The sequence below is a fragment of the Glycine soja genome, chromosome 9 (genome assembly GCF_004193775.1).
Source record: "Glycine soja cultivar W05 chromosome 9, ASM419377v2, whole genome shotgun sequence".
Taxonomy (NCBI): Eukaryota; Viridiplantae; Streptophyta; class Magnoliopsida; order Fabales; family Fabaceae; genus Glycine; species Glycine soja.
In genome coordinates this window covers 23,686,363-23,706,211 of record NC_041010.1, presented here as the reverse complement: position 1 = coordinate 23,706,211, position 19,849 = coordinate 23,686,363, and the positions used below count along the sequence as shown (strand labels likewise).

At 32.8% G+C, this 19,849-nt stretch overlaps 1 protein-coding gene across 4 annotated transcripts; it reads right to left on the bottom strand.

The window, feature by feature from the left end:
* Nucleotides 1-1,637: 1,637 nt before the first annotated feature.
* On the bottom strand, nucleotides 1,638-13,554 carry LOC114367951 (zinc finger protein BRUTUS-like). 4 transcript variants are annotated; one of them, XM_028325227.1, is made up of 15 exons: nucleotides 13,033-13,532; nucleotides 9,981-10,190; nucleotides 9,046-9,240; nucleotides 8,605-8,963; nucleotides 7,893-8,118; nucleotides 7,492-7,660; nucleotides 6,165-7,382; nucleotides 5,839-6,010; nucleotides 5,530-5,748; nucleotides 5,323-5,460; nucleotides 4,321-4,555; nucleotides 4,174-4,233; nucleotides 2,861-2,932; nucleotides 2,094-2,186; nucleotides 1,638-1,984 (listed from the first exon to the last, which is right to left on the bottom strand). In XM_028325227.1, the coding sequence occupies exons 1-15, from the start codon at nucleotides 13,357-13,359 to the stop codon at nucleotides 1,970-1,972; spliced, it is 3,708 nt and encodes a 1,235-aa protein (XP_028181028.1). In that variant the 5' UTR covers nucleotides 13,360-13,532; the 3' UTR covers nucleotides 1,638-1,969. The 4 variants fall into 4 exon arrangements, 2 of the variants coding, with proteins under 2 accessions (XP_028181028.1, XP_028181029.1); XR_003657288.1 differs by lacking the exon at nucleotides 1,638-1,984 and adding an exon at nucleotides 3,203-3,421 and having other exon boundaries at nucleotides 2,129-2,186; nucleotides 13,033-13,539; XM_028325228.1 differs by having other exon boundaries at nucleotides 1,638-2,186; nucleotides 13,033-13,359.
* Between the last annotated feature and the right edge of the window lie 6,295 nt (nucleotides 13,555-19,849).

The following is a 19,849-nucleotide window of genomic DNA, read 5'->3' as shown; positions in this document are numbered from 1 at the left end:
ATGTGAAGAAGCTTCATGAGAGAGTCAAAGATCAAATTGAGAGGAAAAATAAAAGCTATGCTAAACAAGCCAACAAAGGGAGAAAGAAGGTTGTCTTCGAACCCGGAGATTGGGTTTGGGTGCACATGAGAAAAGAAAGGTTTCCGGAACAAAGGAAATCAAAGCTTCAACCAAGGGGAGATGGACCATTTCAAGTGCTTGAAAGAATCAATGACAATGCTTACAAAGTTGAGCTGCCCGGTGAGTACAATGTTAGTTCCACCTTCAATGTCTCTGACTTATCTCTTTTTGATGCAGATGGAGAATCCGATTTGAGGACAAATCCTTCTTAAGCGGGAGAGAATGATGAGGACATGACCAAGAGCAAGGGCAAGGATCCACTTGAAGGACTTGGAGGACCTATGACAAGGGCTAGAGCAAGGAAAGCCAAGGAAGCTCTTCAACAAGTGTTGTCCATACTATTTGAATACAAGCCCAAGTTTCAAGGAGAAAAGTCCAAGGTTGTGAGTTGTATCATGGCCCAAATGGAGGAGGACTAAATGGAACCACTTTGTCTCAATTTTAGAGTGTTTAGTTTGTCTAAATAATGTCTCAATCCTTCTAAAGTTGGCTGACCAAAAATATGTTTTGGGTTAATCAACTAAAAGGGTTTTAGTTAGGTTAGTTCAAGTTGTAATAAGGGCCCAATTGGCAACCTAGACATCAGCCTTTTGGGAGACCAAATGGTGGCTGACTTGTTGGCTGTTGGGGGTGACTTTTGGTTGCCACAATTTCAGTTACACTCAGCCATTAAGTTCTTTTAATTCCCTAGGTTAATGGCATTAAGTTATTTTAATTCTAGGTTAGTGGGTCATTACTAAAATCTGTTGTAAAGCTTCTATATAAGCTGAACCATTTTATCAATAAACACAAGTTGAGTTTTATTCAAAAAATTAGAGTTTATCTCTTTTATCTTAGTGAGAGTGATTCTCCCAAGTTCTTGAGTGATTCAAGAACACCCTGCCTGTATCAAAGGACTTTCACAACCTTTGTGTGTTGCCCTCGCCGGAAAGAGTGATTCTTTCCTTCCTTTCATCTTTAACCTTGTTCTTTCAAACCACAATTCCAGAAAATTCACTTCTACCCAGAATTATCTCGTGGCCATAACTCCCGTTTTACGCACTCAAATTAAGTGATTCTTGAGCCTAAATTGAATTTCAAAACAAGACCTTTCACCTTGTTTTGGAATCACCTCATTTTGAGCCCTTTAGCTTGAGTTATTGTCATTTCTATATTTCTGTCCAGCCACCACTTAACCTACGTTTTCTCATCTCATTATTCCATTTTATGTCAAGAACCACCTTATTAAGACCCACGAAATTAACCACCTTATTTTCCATCCTTTCCTTAATCAATTTCCGCATTTTCTATCAAGGTTTAATCCTAGACGATCCTAAGTCAGCCTTTGTGCAATGAAGGTTCATATCACATGGACGAGGAAAGCTACACGAAGGCATCCTCCCAACGATCGACATTGGTTTTAGATTGCGTAGCGTCGGCATTGGCGGAAGAGAATGAAAGCACCAATGTTAGGTACTTGGCTACAAGACCAAGTAACCACCTTGTGACGTGAAGATAGAAAAGAGAGAGAGAGAGAGTTGTGATAATGCTTTTCTTAATATCCTTCACAAGCGCTTCCCTTACATTTATAGAGATTACTGTTACTACATGTGAGCCACAGGATACTAACGACCTAACAGAAAGCTAACAGATTCAACAATAATATTCCTTATTCCCTAAGCTTCTAGAAGATACAAGTGCAGCTCCTACTAACTTGCATGCGCACGTGAATGATTATGCAACTAATACGTAATCCTTCAAATGACTAGGAGTGTGGCTTTGCCTCTTGGGCCTTGCTGTTTGCAACTCCTTGCTGTTACTCACATTGGGCTTTGCTGCTTGTAGCTCTTTGTTGTTACTCATCAGTTGGTTAATTGTTTTCGTTCTGATCAAGAGAGTCATGCACATATTTTGTTTACACAAAATGCACTTGAGATAGAGTCATCACAAGTTTGATATTAGAGCAATCGAAACTCGAGTTCAATTCAAATTACCCTTGTGTTGTAAGATCCGCAAAACCCACACTTGTGGTATAGCCAATGAAATGGTGCAGTACCCTTCTCATGGCAGTCATTGCAAAGTATATCCTGTGATATAAAAAATCAGGTATCACAATTAAGTTTAGATCTTCAAATTGTACCAAGAAATTGATTCTTTTCATTTGTTTCTCTTCATCTTTCTGAATTGATTAATCCAACATTTCTGAAATGAAAATGCACTAAGATCTTATTTTTTTTTTAAATGATATATCCAGCAACAGACCGGTTTTATAACCACCCATTTATCAGTTTTGACAGTCAAATTTAAGCCAAAAGTGTTTTTCTGAACAAACTTTGGGTTTGTAGTTTTAAAACTGATAAATGGGTTTTATATATCTTTGGCTCCAAATACCATAAGTTGCAGATTTTTTTGTGAAACAGCTTACTTTCAAACAAAACATTTAAGAAGACAAAAGTGATTATAAAAAGAGCAAATGTAATAATTAAAAAAATTCTAACAGATACCTTTAGGATATTATTGGTTAAGAAATTAAAAGAAATTTTTTATGAAAGTGCTATCAATGCACCCTAACTGTAATTTCCAATGTACTCCCACAGTAATTTTTATAAATAAAAAAACCTATTTATTAATTTCTTGACTAATTTCTTAACGTGCTTATCAAAATAACAAGATTAACTGAGTGAAACTTTTAAAAAGGTTTGAGTAATTTACTTTCAGCTTCAAGAGCTGTACTAGTAGTACTACTGTAAATATTTTTCACCTGACATTGATTCCGATATTCTTCTGGGAGTTCCTCAGAAGCCAGTAGAGCATCAAGCATGCCAAAGTAAACCTATAAATGATTATAGAAGCAACATAAAAAAATTTAAAAATTATAGCAGCTTCTGTAATACGCTAGCAGCATCTTAAACTAGAGTTTTTGGAGACAGGAGACAGTTGTGTGGAAATGCCTAAATATCATATATATTTCAAAATAAATTTAAATAACAACAAATTTGTAATAGATTTTTCTTGATTTCATTGGGCTTATAGTATTTAGTACTTTAAAAGTATGTCTATTATGATAAAAAAAATATAGTAACTTAAATAAAAGTGTTCTCACCAGCTACAACTATTTATTTTAGGCGTGGTCATGAGTCGGATTGGTTCGGGTTTAGAGGATATTCAGTTCCAAACAGATCAATGTTAATTGGTTTGGGTTGTATTGGATTATTCAAAGCTTGATGGCAACTGTATCCGAACCAACCTTAATGATCAATGTTAATCAGTTTGGGTTCGATTAGATTCTTCACAAAAAATTGGCGACCCAAACTGTACCATCCTGATCACGTTCAGATTGGGTCATCAGATCACCTAATAAAATAATAATAATAACAAAGAAAAATATAGAAAATATAGGAAATCATAATAAAATGAAAGAAAACTAATGAATAATATCAAGAGTAGGAATTATAGAATTACACAACATAAAACTATAGAATTAAAATTAAACAATATAAAAATTCAAAATTTTGTAAAATAGTACAGATTGGGGTTGGTTCAGGTTCTTCATGTTCAAATCCAATACCTAAAGCCCTGAACCGACTTTGGGTTTGTTATTTTAAAATCCAAACTAAACCAATGATCCGAATCAACCTGGAATTTTCTCTTCTGCTTGATTCGGGTTGGTTGGGTTAATTTGGTTAGGAAACTTTCCCTTGTCTGGTGATGTTGACAATAATATCCTGTTGTCGGGTTCATGTCCAAGAAATTAAATTTCCCAAACAAGAGGCAATCAAAATGATACCAGATAATTGTCTTAATTGAAAACGTTTCTTTTACAAAAATATTCTACCAAGTACCATCATAATTTTATTCAACGATTTTTGTTAATTCAATGGTCCATGTGCAAATGAGTGTTGAGCTTGTTTCCCTTTGGGCTTTTAGAATGTAAAGTGAATATTATCTCCACACTCCTATCATGCGAGCAGTATTGAATTCTCAATGCAAATAAAAACAGTATTGAATTCTCAGGGATATAATTTAAAGTTAGATGGAATAAGCATTGTGGAGTTTTGTAAGTGAATCTCATACCGACATATCTCCCATAGATTTGCTACAAATTGGACAGATGTAGTGGCTACATGTGTATGCCTGAAACAGGGAAGAATGCATAACTTAAAGTTTTATGATAATTACATTCAACAATTTGACAGGAAAGAATAAAAGCATGACAATGACCTGAAAACAAGCAGAATGCATGAAATGTCCACAAGGGAGAGCTCTGACAGATTCACTGGATGTGAACAAAAAATCACAGCAGATGGGGCAGTTTGTTTCTAAACCCTTTTCCCGGCATATGTGATCAACCAATTTCTTTGACATGCAACAATTACACTGCATGCAGTGAAAGAAGTCAACACCAAGTCCCTTTCCCAGACGGCATAGATTGCAGAAAGGGCAATGATAAACAGTCCTGTAAAATTGAAGTGGATATAACATGATAAGAATTAAAGTAGTTCACCAGTGTCATTAAAAATAAACAAAGCAAGACCATCAATAAGGAACCAAACCTGTATACCAAAATGATTGGTGAATTAAGTACAAAAAGAAACCATTTATACAATTTCTTGAAGCATAAACTTGGATTCTATGAACTTTGTTAGACCAGTGTCTGAGTTTCCCAAACAGACCCTTCAGGTTTATTATAGGATGAAGGGCAAAAGGGGAAACAAATAGTTGTTTAGGAAAGTAATTAAGAGAAGCATATAAATAAGCCCTTGAGGTAGGAATAGAGAGCATGATTTTGTATTTGTTGACTGGAGTTCCAGTGTAAAATGAGAATTGCTTCTTTTGGGTACCTGCGGGTACTTGGTTTCTTCTTCCCTTAATTGATAATGCAAGATTCATTCTTTCCCTTTTCTTTTCTCTCTCTCTGTCACTCTACGTTTTTGCTTGATTAGATTAGAGACCCAACCCATTATGAAAAGGGGTGGGTCCTAACAAACTTCATTTCGACTTTTCATTTTAGGATACTTAGAACACCTAGCTTAATCCATCATTTTGATTTGTAATAACTAATAAGTCTAGCATGTAACAATATGCACACATAAGGAAAATTAAGGATAAAGTTGTTCTTACAACATTAGCCTAAAGGTTTCATGATTTCATCGGCTCTCTTTTACCAAGCTATATAGACTAAATAATTATAAAAGAGTGACAGATTTTGATGATATCATATACCTTTCATCATCAAAAAGTTTGCAAATACTACAGTAGTACTTTGCCATCAAGAGACTGCCACAGGAAGGTGTTGCACAAACTGGTCCAGCAGGCTGTATTTTCTGGCACTGCATGCACATCATCTCAGTTGTAGCCTTCCTGCAAACACATTACTGATAAATTTTATGAACACCAACACAGGTCAATAACACATTCCGAAAAAATTACCTATCCATCAAATGGTCACTAACTTTGTCGTGACAGAACTGACACGTGAATAGTTTTCCACAGCAAGCAGCACGGAGTTTACAATTTCTTTTGTAATGCTCACATCCAAATATTTTTTTCTCTGGATCATGAAACGAAAGTGAAGTTTCCAATATATCTCCTTTTGAAGATTCAACTCCCAATGATTGAGACGACTTCTGCTGAGAAGCTATCCAGCGACTAAAATGACCAAACATTGAACAAAACAGAAGAAAAGCATATCAGTGTCACTTTACATAATGTTTGTAAAATGTTAGAGAAGAAACAGACCTGGTCATTAGATTTTGAATAAGATATGCTTTTCTTCTTGGATCAAGAGTTGAATCTTGAGAAACTTTTCTTATTTCTGATTCAAGTTCATTCTGGTTCATCCTGAATATATCTTTCCATCCAGGTCGGAATGCAAGAAAGCTATGCTCTGAATCTTCATATGCATCAGTACCTAAATATTTATGAGTACATGAGACACATCCCATATTGTAGCATTCAAATATTGGAGTTGTAAAGTTTAAGTTCTAACTTCACTGCATATTTTCCAGCTTCAGAGTGAATTAGTTTGAGAATTTAGAAACAGTATTTTGAAGAAAGCATCAAACCTAGTGAGTAATCTCCTGGTGTAGTGATATTTAAAGATGAAGCAGGTCCTTTCCACCATTCATTAAGCCACTCACAGAACATAGTGTTTTTGGTAGCCTGTTTCAATGTATCTATCATTTTGTTTTGCTCGTCTTGTGCGAGAGCAGAAGTTACCCATGGCAGCATTGACTGGAGAACCTCTGCCCCTGTAGTACCAATTATATGACCAACAATTTTATCCTGTTCTTCCAGAGAAAAGTGTCTATCAAACAATGGCCATAACTCAAGTTCCTCCCTGAGAATATGTTGATCTAGTGTCACTCTGATAGATTTGCACATGCCCTGAATCTTTGTAGAGAGCTCGTTGTAATTTTGTACAGTATCAATATCATAGCAACCAGCATAATTAGAGAAACAATTAGTTATATGATCAGACCAATTCTTTTTATATAGCAATTCATGTAATTGAGTAAGCTGAGTGAGTCCAGAAGAGATATCTAAAAACAACTTCTCTTCCTGCTGGTGATCCAAAGTGTAAGAATGGCTCACATTGTGAAGATTATCTTTTGATTCTAATGCTGGAAATACTATATCATCCTCAGCGTTACTATGAGCTCTATACAAACCCCACAACAAGCAAAATCTACCAGTGAATTGCTGAATGAAAATTTCATCACAATCATTGAGTTTTACAGATTCAACATCTAAATACTCCAAGTCTTTCCGTATGGCTTTGTGAAATTTAAATATGTTATCAATAGGCCGTGTAATGCATTGATTGTCAGCCGAGACTAAATTGGTTTCCCACATAAAAAGACTGGAATTGAGGGAAGGTGCAGATGGGTAATCAGATAGTTCTCGCAGAGACTTTGTTAAGGCCAAAGAACCAAGCCCTAGATTACTTGCATTCACCCTTAATTCAGGGACACAGCAAGACTGATTAAGAGATGAGCTGAGGGTTTTTCCAGTTACCATCAGGTTAGCAACATCATTGTCTTGCTTTGATTCAGGCTTTCCATGCTTGACTGGTCCAATACAGCCATTTTCATCTTCTTGTTGAATGGCTGAAGATTTTTCATTGAGACCGAATGAAGGTTCACACATGCAAAATGGTATTTCCATCAATCTCCTATCAGGACATAAACCTGTTGTGCTTGAATAGAAGCAACTGTTCCTAGAATATCCATTGCATGCCCAACCAGAGAAAAGGGTAACCAATGCATGATCCGTAGCTGGGGCTGCATCACATAACTCTATGTCAGCAGCAGAATAAAAAAATGAAAAACCCCATCCATTAGTAAACAGATAATGAGAAGTACACGTTTATGTGAAGAATCAGTACTGCACCTGCCATATACATATTCTGAAGAAATGATCTAACTTCAGTTTGATTAAGTGATCCAACCAGCCATGGTAACACGCACTCAATCAATTTCAAGGGCATTGAGCACAAGCTTTCATAAAGTAATTCTCGTTGCCTTTGGGGACTAAATAATTTTCGTGCCAGTGGAAGAACCTACCAGCACAGTGTTCTTGTTAGATGTCTCACAAGGAAAGAGATGCTTAAGCACTAATGTAAATGTCCAAATGATATGGTGAAGTGATATATGACATTCTAGAAAAGAGTAGATGAATCCTGAGATTTAGGCAAACACGGAACAAGCATAAATAAAGCTTAGCCAATTATATATCACCACTCTCCAAGTAGGTCTAGCACTTTGTCACTTTTTAAATAAACATATTCTCACCTGAGCTTCCTCGTCTTCAAAGTGCTTCAATATAGTATCTGTGATTTGTTCGGTATGGGAGCTCAACTTAAAATAAAATTCAGCAGATGATGAGTCAGCTCCAGCACTTTGGATACTATCTATCAGACACCTAAGCTTGTCAAATTGGAGTTCTTCATCTGTGTGGTCTTGGAGAAAATGCAGCTCTGCTTTTATAGCAGGGAATATTACTCTGTCCTCAGCAATGCTTCAGTCAAAAAACCGAAAAGCTCATTTAGCATGTAGGCAGAAAGAGAGGTTAAATTAAGACACGAAACTAGTATTATGACAGAAAACAAAAGATAAATTGCTCCCATGTAAGGGAAGTTCCTTAGGACCCAAGTTATAAGCTAAGACCAGTTTTCTTTCTCCTCTAACTAACTTTTCTCCTATATTGCTGTATACATGCTAATTCTTGGAGCCTTTTCAGGCCCAGTATTAATAGTAAAAAATCTTAGACATAGTAAATAATATTTCACAAATCTGCACTGTCCTGATTCATAAACTTGAACTGTGGCTTACACATACATATATACAACTCTCTCTTTGCAACATATGCACACACACTCAAATCATTTCTGGTAACAGATTCTCCTTTTATGTGGTCCAAAGACCATTAATATGCAAAATGTAGTCACATCACACTTTCTCATGAAAAGGTAAAGGCGGGGATATACAGGGTAAATATATACACCTATGGAAGATGCAGACTTCAGTTATAAATTGCAGCCTCCCACTAAATGATGACAAATTAGAAAATTCTTCAGATAGCTGTATCTTTCTAGCTGTCTCAGCTAAATCACTCAATTCTTGCTTTATAGCCTTGTGCCAAAGTAACAATTCATCTAAAGGGCATGATATATTTGAATTAGTAGGATCTTCATTTAGCCCCACCCTTTTCCTTTTGACAGTTTTGGAAGATCCACAAATAGAATACACCTTTTCATTATGACTGAGTAAGTTGCTCATACCAACATCCTTCCATTGAACCTTGGTATCATGCGTGCACTTTCTATGTTTTATCTTTAGTCCTTCCATCCATCCAAAGATGACCTTGACATCAAGCAAATTGAAGTTGAAAACTTCATTCTGATTAAAGCATCCTGTTACATCATGCAATATAAAGAACACTTACCTGATGAAGAAGCTTCTCTTTGGGAATTATTGTGCACAAGCAACTAAGCAGACCTTGATACTCATCAGATGATATATATGAAGCAAGCCAGGGAAGAAATTCTGCCATCATTTTGACCGGTATGCTACAAAGAAATTGCCATACCAATGACCCCTGCTCTTCAGATGAAAATTTCTCAATAACCAAAGGGAAGACCTGTCAAATGAAATGACTGAACATTGGATTTTGTAGAACTTAGTATCATGTATCATGAACTCTGATTTGCAATTGGTGATTATTTGACTATAAACAAAATTTGCCACCTAATATACCACATTGATTATGGATATTAATATATCCTCTTCATAACACCATTAGATTCAAATTTCAGCATATAAATGACATCATAAGGAATTGTTTGTTTATAGCTTACATATGTACATTCATTTGGAAGAAAAGATCCTTTGACACAAAATAGGAAATTACTGTATCTATTAAAGTTCTTTCTTTTCTTTTGGATTTAAGAATTTTTATATCAAAGTTTCTTCAATTGATCGGTGATTACAAAGTGAATAAAAATTACTCATTCCAACCCAAAGAAAATAAAATTAGCCATTTGTTAGAGCAAATACACGATACAAGAAAGTAACAGGTAGAGACATCACTTGGAACAATGTCTTGATTTTCCTTTATGTCCATGTATGACTCATTTAATTATTTTTCCCACAATAAATCATTGAGATATTTTCATTTGTTTATTTATTGGGAAAATGGAACAATCTAAGTGAAGACATGGAGAAAGAAAATAAATAATAAAATAAATGGTACAACAAGCATTGTTCTTTAATACTGAACCTAAATTAAACTAACTCACTAACTCACTAAACCTAAAAGTCTGGCACGTCTAAGCATGGGAAAGATGATACAAATTAATCAGGAAAATGATAAAATTATACCTGTTCCTTTTCCTTAAACATATGCTGGCAAATTGATGTTCGAAGGGCTCCAATGCAAGAAGCTAATTCTCTTCCATAGCTCTCTTCATTTAGCAAATTGGAATTTGGCAACTTAAACAATTGATCAAAAAGAAGACCCTCTCCCTCATGTTCCAAAAAATAGGTGTGTGCAACATTCTTCACTCGTTTATCTAAGGCAGGAAATATGACCTGTAAACCCCAGTTAGACATTGTAACAAGCTTGACAGGTTATAAAAAACCACACAATCTATGAATGACAAAGTAAAACAACTTAATAGTAAGTAAATGCACAGAATCCAGGACACCGATTAGAACCAGTGACTGCTTTTTCTTTTTTTTTTTTATTTCAAAACTTGGTGAATCTTTCTATACAGAACAGAGATCCTTTCCAACAATTTTATCCAATCATTCTCTGTTGTTTCTTATATTCTTTTCCCCTCATACATGAATCTGTTTTAAAAATGCATCAACGAAATTAAACATTTCTAAAGTTTATCACAAGCAAACCCAACTACTTAGCAAGGACAAGTGTCTTGCGTTGCATCTTCTGTGCTATAAATTCAGTCAACAGTTTACAACTTTACCATCATGGTTTATACAATTATCAAGGTGAAGAACACCTCAAATTTTAGAAAGAAAACAGAGAAAATAATTAAAAAAAATATTTTTCATCATTTTTTATATAAATTTTTAAAACCAAAAAATAAAATAAAATGGAATTTTTATATTATTTGTGAATTCCAGAAATAAAAGTCCTGACGGTATGTTAAGCCAACTTGGTAGTAACCATGATCAGTACACAAACTGTAAAATTAGGGCCAAAAAAGTTTTGTTAATATCAGCGTAGATTCAGTTCCTGTCATGTTATTGAGTAATATCATATGTCAATATTGAAGAGAATTAGGGCCAAAAAAATTTTGTTAATGTCGGCTTAGATTTAGTTTCTCTCGTGTTATTGAGTAATATCATATGTCAATGTTGAAGAGAAAGAGAAATTTGTTAAATATATATAATTGCTTGCACACTCGACATTTGAAACCAAAAGAGTTGGATACACTCGATCGACATTTACATGTGAAAAGTGTGGTCCCCTCTTCAATAAGTAACTATTGCTTGCACACACAACTTTCTCTCATGTATGCAACCCTATCTCTCTTCCAGTTTTAACTTTATCACTGAAACATAAGCGCATCCATTATTTTTATGCAGCTTGTACTAAAGTTGCTCTGGTGTGTTTTTCAACCAATCATGGTAGGCAACAGCACTTATTGATAAAAAAATTATCATCATTTTTTTATCAAACATAATCACCTCTAACAATATCATCTATAAAATGATCATCATAATACTGTTTGGATAAACTTTTCTATAATTACTTGTAGGAGAAAAAAATAAGAAGGTAAAGTAAATTGAATTTCTTGTATAAACTAAAATCAATTTAACTTTTCTAAAATCTAAGCTGCATAAGTTAATTTTAACTTATGAAAAGCTAAATCATTTTACCTTTTTCTTTTCTTCTATGAGTACTTATGAAAAATTTATCTAAATAGAAGCCATATCATGTTGCTAAATAACATGAAAGGATCCAAAGCCTTAGGATAAAATTTTCCATTATTTCCTATGGGATAAAATAGTCCTTCTAATCTAGAGATTAAACCCACATATTTATCGATGGCCACAGTATTTCAGTTTAGTGAGGGCTACAGTATTTCAGAAAGAGTGTTAAGAGTGTAATACAAATATCTCTCAAGTTTTATAATAATTGATTTTTGGTTAAATTGTAATTTTGTTCCTCCTAGTTTTAAAAATCATGATTTTGGATCTCTGATTTTTAATTATATAATATTTGATCTCCTAGTTTTATAAATTAGTGATTTTGGTGTCTCCCTGATAGATTATTAACAAATAATTCTGATTAATAGAATTATTAAGTTAATTATAAATTAATTAAAAATCATTAATTATTAAAAACTTTAATAAAATAATATTAACTTTAATCCTTCACAACATTATGTTCTTCCTCTTCTCTCTACAAACACCTTGCACATTCATCACCACACATGATTCCACCAGAAGCAAGCCACGATAGGGTTAATAATTTTTTATTAAAATTTTTTAATGATTAATAGTTTTTATTTAATTTATAATTACTTTAATAACTCTATTAATCACAGTTAATAGTTAATAATTTATCAAGGAACCAAAATCACCTATTTATAAAACTAAGGAGACCAAATGTTACAATTAAAAAGTAAGAAACCAAAATCATGAATTTGAAAAACTAGAAATTACAACTTAGTGTTGATTTTAAGCGCACAAACAATTAAAGTTTTATTTCAAAAACGTTTATTAGTTATTACAATAAAAATACAATTAAAAAACATTTTATTTCATTGAAAATGCAAATAAATGTAATAAACTTTTTTAAAAACTTTAGTTTAATTTCTCTTACCGTGAGTGTCACAACGTACAGTCAATTAGATATCATTTGTATGAGTTTTAATCTAATCATTGAGAAAGTCATTATTAGATTACATACTTAATTGCTCCTTTTATCCCAAGTTTTTCATTTTTAGTGACCAACAAATTAATTTGTGCATTTTACCTCTAACTTTTAAGTAACTTATAAATTTTATCCTCTTTCATTTTACTCCTAACATAATTACACTTTTTATTCACAATTTTTTGTTTTTTTACAAATTTTACATCAACTTTTTATTTTTTGTCAAATTTTAACCTCAACTTTTTTTTTATTTTTTTATCAAATTTTACCCCTAATTTCTGTGTTTATTAATGAAAAAATGATTTGAGGTAAAATTCATAAGTTTTTAAGAGTCGAGATAAAATGTGTGAAATTAAAAAGTTGAAAGTAAAATTCCTCAATAATTAAATAATTGGGGGTAAAAAAAGAATCCTTTAAATAGACGGTGAATAATACACTATTTACCATTTCATATGCTTGAAATCAGATATGCCTATATAAAATTAAAATTAACTCTAACATCTTCCATTGACGAAGAGAAGAGTGTACCTGGTCCTCAGCATTGCAGTGGTGCTTGTAGAGAGTGCGAAGGAAGTGGCAGCGATGGGAGAAGGACATGATTTTGAGGGGAGAGTGTGGTTGTGAATGGCGGCGGTTGGAAACGAAATCGAAGGCGGTTGCGTGGAGGGACTGGAGCTCCGAGCTAATAGCTTTGTGGAATAAACAGAATATCAAAATCGGCGATTCGATGAGAGTGTCTTTGGAATTGGAAGAACACGCGCCGCCTCCGTAACTCGACGACGGAGTGGAGACAGTACAACTGCCTGCCATTACGGCCACGCAGCCACCACCACCGCCACCACCAGCCGTCGCCATATTCAAGAGTGAAAAAATGTGTTGTTTGCAAACAAACGAAGATTCAAGCGAAGTGAGAAAGCGTGGAACTGAGGAGCGTTTGTGTTTGTGTTGCGGAAAGAAGAAAAGTATGAGAGAGAGGCTCTGAAATTCTGATGCGTGGCATGCACTGTTGAAGAAGATAGAGCAAAGGAGAAGGGGACATTATTTATTGCTGCCACACCACACGTGGCTTCCAACATGTCATTCTTCGCGTGCCAAAACGTAGGTATTTTGCAATCAAATTCAAATCAAATCTTGCACTAAATAATAGGGTGTTTGCACGTGAATTTAAAGTTGATTTTGATCAAATTTTAAGATGTAATTAATTTGATTGATTTATTTTGATTTAGTTTTAAAAAAATTAAACATAACTCAATTCAATTTATTTATAAAGAGTTTAATTCAATTCGGAGGAATGAAATACTCATTTAAAGTTGATTTTTTTTATAGTTATTATTTTATATCATAATTCATTTAAATATTCAATATAATTAATACAATATTAAAAAATATGTGAAAATTTAATATTATGAACATAATATGCATATTTTTACTGTAAAGTTGCTCTTTGGGTCTCTCGTAACTGGTCCATAACCTAAACGTATATTATAACAATAATTAAAATTGTATATGTAATATAAAGGTGGTATGCTAAGTGAAAATGGAGTAAACAATTTAATTATAGATGTTGGCGTAATTACTTACCATTAATTATCTTAAAGATGTATGTCAATCATTTATGATGAAATAGTTAATCTTATTTTTAATTAGTAGAAGTTATTTTTTACTGATTAATTAAAATAAGTTAGAGAAACCCACAAAATACTGTTGAATATTATAATTTTATCTATTAAACAATTCTACTTGAATTTTACATTAATAAATTAGTTAATGTTTCTTTATCAATTCATTCTTAATTAAGCATTGTTATGATAATATTATAATTAAAGTGATTAGTACTAATATATAAAAAAAAAACAATTACAAATTCAAGAATATTGGCATATTTCACTTAGCAAAATCTAGGGCAATCCTAGCTCGTGACGTGAAATCCCATTATAAATCTTCACTAAAATTAATGATCTCTCCAAACCTAACTTAATTTGTAAGAAGGTGAAGCTTTTCCTAATCTACTTTTTCTGTTTGTTTAAAATAATAGTAATATTAATAATGATGCGCTTCGCACAATCGCACTAGGCTTGATAAATTTGTTTCAGTTTCCAACTTTCTAATTTATTCCATCCATAATCTGATTCAGAAATCCAAGTGTGTCACCCATAAACACAAAGTTGGAAGGCAAGGGTCAAACACTAAGTGGCACGTGACAAGTCGTGCTTGGCATGCCACAGATGCTGCTCATAATATTCTCACCTTTCGTTAAGCAAAGCAAAACCCAGATGCATTTCTCGTGATTCATGGAATCATGGGTCCACTGAATTCTTCTTCTCAAATTTTCAACTCCATACGATGAGTGGTTGGTCTCACTCGACAAAAAGAATAAATCAACAAACAACTCTGTGTGGGAGAAAAGGAAAGAGAATTTAATATTAAAGATCGTTGCCATTTTTTTAAAGAAAAAATCAATATTATACAATTTATTTTTTTATCAAGATATTGGTGTAAAATAATTTGTGTCATAAGTCATGATTAATCTTTATCCAAGATCATAAACGCAAATAAGATGAATAATTTCTCTCCCAGACTCCCAGCACAATTTATTTTATAGTCAAAATAAATCAAGATTCAAACCCTAAACTACATTGTTAAGAAAAACAAATTATTATCACTAATATTCATTCTTAGTCACCATTATATATTATATAAATAATTATTATTAATGTTTATTCAGTATTTATATTTAGCTTTTAGCTTTTTACAAATATGTTTTCTTATATTTTTTTATTGGATTAAAAAAAATATTCTTGCAAATACAACAATGTTTGATTTTAACTCTTTAAAGAAACTTTCTTTTAATTTTCTTGTAGAAATTAAAAATAAATACTAAAAAAAATTATTTATGATAAGTCACACACCTTATTCAATAGAAACAATTCTTTAAAAAAATTATGATTTATGTAATATGTTATGTGCAATTCCTATTTTTATAAATGAGAGATCAATAGAATCGATTTTTTTTAAAATCTTTAAAATTAAATTTAAATATAAATTAATATGATTTTAAGTAAATATTTAGATATGTAAAAAAATAGTAAGTATTTAAATATTGATTTTGAGTTAAAATAATTTTAAACAATTTTTATGATAGATACAAATTTTATATTCAGTTTTACTAGTAGCTTATTTTTAGAGTACAAAATTATTCAAAAAATAGTATTTCTGTTAATATTTTTTGAAAACCAATTTTATTTACAATCAATTTTTTTTAAAATTCACCCAAACACATATTAACACTCTATTTTTGATATATTTTTTCTTATTGTGTGAAACTCATATGGCTACTATTTCTCCTTAGGTAGGTCACATTTACATGAATTTAACAAATATGTATTCGAAAAAAAAAATCCACAAATAAGAGAATACATATCGGGAAAAAATGTTAAAAGAGCGTGTTAATTACTACGCTCTTCGTTAGTTATTGATAGATGAAGAAAAAAAAAACATCTTTACATTAAGTCATTAATCTTCCACAAAAATTAAACTCATTAATTAAAGTCATCATTGTGATTGTTGAGTATCCTACCAGGATTGATAAAACTCCTACCAAGAAAATGATGTAAATTAATATATAAAATTTAATTAAATAAAAAAATAGATTGAATTAAATTTTAAATTTAATTTTAAGAATTGATCTAAACTTGAAAGTTCTGGTAAATAAGTAAGATCTCATATTTAAGTTTTTTAGGTGGAAAAAAATATGATTAGGAAAAGAAATTTCACTAAAAAATGGTCATTCATGTTTTTCAATGAAGATTAATCATCGGTAAAGTTGATGCATATTTCACACTAATATCATGATGAGAAAAAAATATTATTTTTAAATTTTTTTATTATTATCTTAAATCAAACTTGATTTCTATTTTATAGTAATACTAGTCAGTAATCCGTGCATGCGTACGGGTTACTTGATCATGCAAACTTCAAAGGTTGGTGTTCATGCAAATTTAACACAAAGATTCAGGATTAAATATATAGATGGATAATAATAATAACAAAGCAATTGTTCAGGTAACAAACTATTTGGACAAAAGTTGGCAAAATATCAAACAAAAACTACAAAATGGCCTTTAATCTGTGTTGCTATCCTCCTAGTCCTTTTGTCTCCTAATGGTCATTTCCAAAAAAATTTCATGGCGTCGATAGTAGAATGAGACTTTGTCTCCATGATCGAAGTCACTCTCGTTGAGAAAGTCATACCATGGTTGGACCAAACTTCTATCACCAATTCCAGCGTCCAGGGTGACGACTTTCCATTGTAAAGGAGGCTTATGTCTTCTTAAAATTGTCATGTGATTATCACATGCATTGAGATATGTCATTGCAGAGGACGAAATTTCCTGCATATTTAAAAAAATAAATCAATCGTGGAATTAAAATTGTGGTAAGAATCTAAATTGATGCAATGGTAACTTACCAAAGGTCGAGGGGTACTGAGGATGCACTGAGTTATTTCAACAGTCCATATGTGTTTTCAGGATGAAAGTCGTGGTTTGTCACATGTCTGTTGGTGTAGGGGAGGAATGAAGTGTAGATCAAAGATGCAGTTATGATCGCAGGCAAAGAAGTAGATTAGGGTGGACTCGTAGATTTGTAACTTTTGTTCTGAAGTGTTTGAGTCCATCGGCAAAAAAATATTTGCCTCAGTGCTGTTAGAGTTGTATTTGGTAGACTGTTTAGTTGTATATGAACTGAACAAACTGTGGGTAATTTGGCGCCCATTGTTGATGATAGAATGATGGTATTTGTATAAAATCTTGCAAGAAAATATTGAGAGAGGAGATATTAGACCGGGAAGGAAAAATGGGAAAAGTGTATGATAATAGTGAGAGGAAGAAAATGTAAATGGAGGTATAGTAAAAGGTAACTTGATCGTTGTGGAAGACTGCCATAAATTGTATGATCAACGATGGCATCCAAGTTTGGCATGGCATTTGCATTAAGCCAGGCATTGAAAAATTAGCAGATCAAATGTTATGGTTGAAGGTAATAGGAAAAAAGATTGATAGCAAGAAAGTAATTTGTATAGAGAGGGCACTTACTATGGTTGACGCAATGGAGGATGCGATACTCATTTTGCTGCTGCTCTGGAGAAAAAGGTATGGGGCAAAAATGGTTAGATAAAATTTACAGAGGAAGGTAGGCTATAGTGTGCTCGAGTATATGTTAGCAGTAGGATGCAAATAATTGATTAATGCATGTTCTCAATGTTGTAAGTGACAATAGATAGTTTTTTGGGAAATGTGCAATGTGAATTGGTGTCTTTGGAAAGCCAAAATTAGTGGGTATATGAGGAGTTGTGAAGGTGAATAGGTGCGGGAGGAAGTTATTGTTTTTGCAAGTGGTTTCTGGGGGTTTGGATGATTGGATTTCAGCATGTAATAACTGACACAGTGATTATCAGAATACCATTGCTCAATTTGTAAAAATGGTGTTATCATTGATAATAGATACATTGGATCTTACAATCTGAAATTACTGGGAAAATATCAAGTGCATGTAAATATCGAATGGTGTAATTGAAGTACTTTAATCAAGTATTTATTTAAATACATAAACAAAGTGCATGATAGAGTGACTGATGTTATGGTTTATGATATTTATTTGTAGCAGCAACATAGTATTATCAATTTCTGTTGGAAGATTCTGATATAGGAACTGACATGATGTGCCTCATAATAGAAAGTTTAATTGTCGCTCGCATGATCTTGTATTTAGCTGCATATTAAGATGCATATGAGTAAGTTATCGGTTTAGTAAAATGTAAAATAAAGGATAAGAATTGGTGTCTTGTAGAGATCAAATTTACCTTGTGGCATTTCTAAAGACCTCTTTGTAAACTACATTGATAGTAGAAGTCATGTATTTCTGGTCTTTATCATGAATGAGGATTTTTAATCCTTTTGTTGAGTTGACTCTTGATAATGCAACATATAATTGACCATGGCTAAAAATAGGTTTTGGCAAATAAAGTCCAACCATAGACAGTGATTGTTCCTATGACTTGTTAATTGTCATTGCATAAGAGAGCATAATTGGAAATTGTCTCCTCAAAAGTTTAAATGGCCATGGTGATTGTGAAGGAGACATTGACATTCTGGGGATATAAACAATGTCGCCAAGATTCTTTCCGGAAATAATTTCAGCTGTAATAACATGTTTTGCCAGTCTTGTTACTACCAATCTAGTACCACTGCAGAGCCCTTGATTTTGGTCTAGGTTTCTTAACAGCATTATAGGACTTCCAATTTTAAGCTTTATAGAATGATTTGGCAAACCAAATGTGGTCAATGAGTTAAGGAATTCAGTAGTAATTGATTGGAAATAGGAATCTTCGATGGTTTCTGATTTGTCAACAGAATTAGAGCTTAGTTATTCAATGTGCTCACCTATGATTTGCAAAATACCAATTTTAGCAGTCATACTCTAAACTTAAGTTATTTGAATTATATAAGTGATGCCATGATTACCTGAAATCAATGATAGTATATAATCATTGACTTGTTACACTATTTCATTGGTTGGAGCTAATATTGCCCTGGATTTGAAGAATTCAGGATTATTGTGGTGCTGGTATAAGTCTGAGAATGTTGATTTGACTATAGCATTGATTGGATCATCGTATTCAGTTATGAGCAGCTGGGAAGGGATTTGAACTTTAGCATAACCATCATTTTGATCACCAATAATTCCATCTCCAATGTCTAGAATCCATTTAGCAAATGCGGCAGTTTCTTGTTGATCAATTGATTCTACATTGCTTTGTAAATGCATGTTTTTTGTTAAGGTTAATATTTCACATGAATGCCATAGATAAGATGAGTTGATTGTTGCATTTATAATGTCTGAGCAGTTCCCTCTTGGAATGACTGGCAGTATTTGGCAAAAATCTCCACCAAATACGATAACTTTACCTCCAAAAATTTGATGGGAGTTTGGTTTTTTTCTAACAATGTCTCTTAAGCTTTGATCAAGTGCTTCAAAGCAAAATTTGTGAGCCATTGGCGCTTCATCCCAAATAATTAGACTTGTCTCATTTAGCAATTGTGCTAATTGACTGCCTTGATGTATGTTGCATGTTGAGTCTTCAAAAATTGGTATCGGAATCTTAAATTTGGAATGTGCAGTCCTGCCTCCTGGCAATAATAGAGAAGTTATGCCGCTAGAGGCAAGCCATAATAACTACAAAAAACATGCCACCTCTATTGTTGTTGAAAACTTGAATAATTCAGTTGTAAATTGATGCTTGTTCATCTACAATTTTGAATAAATTCAGGTTATATACAAATCAAGA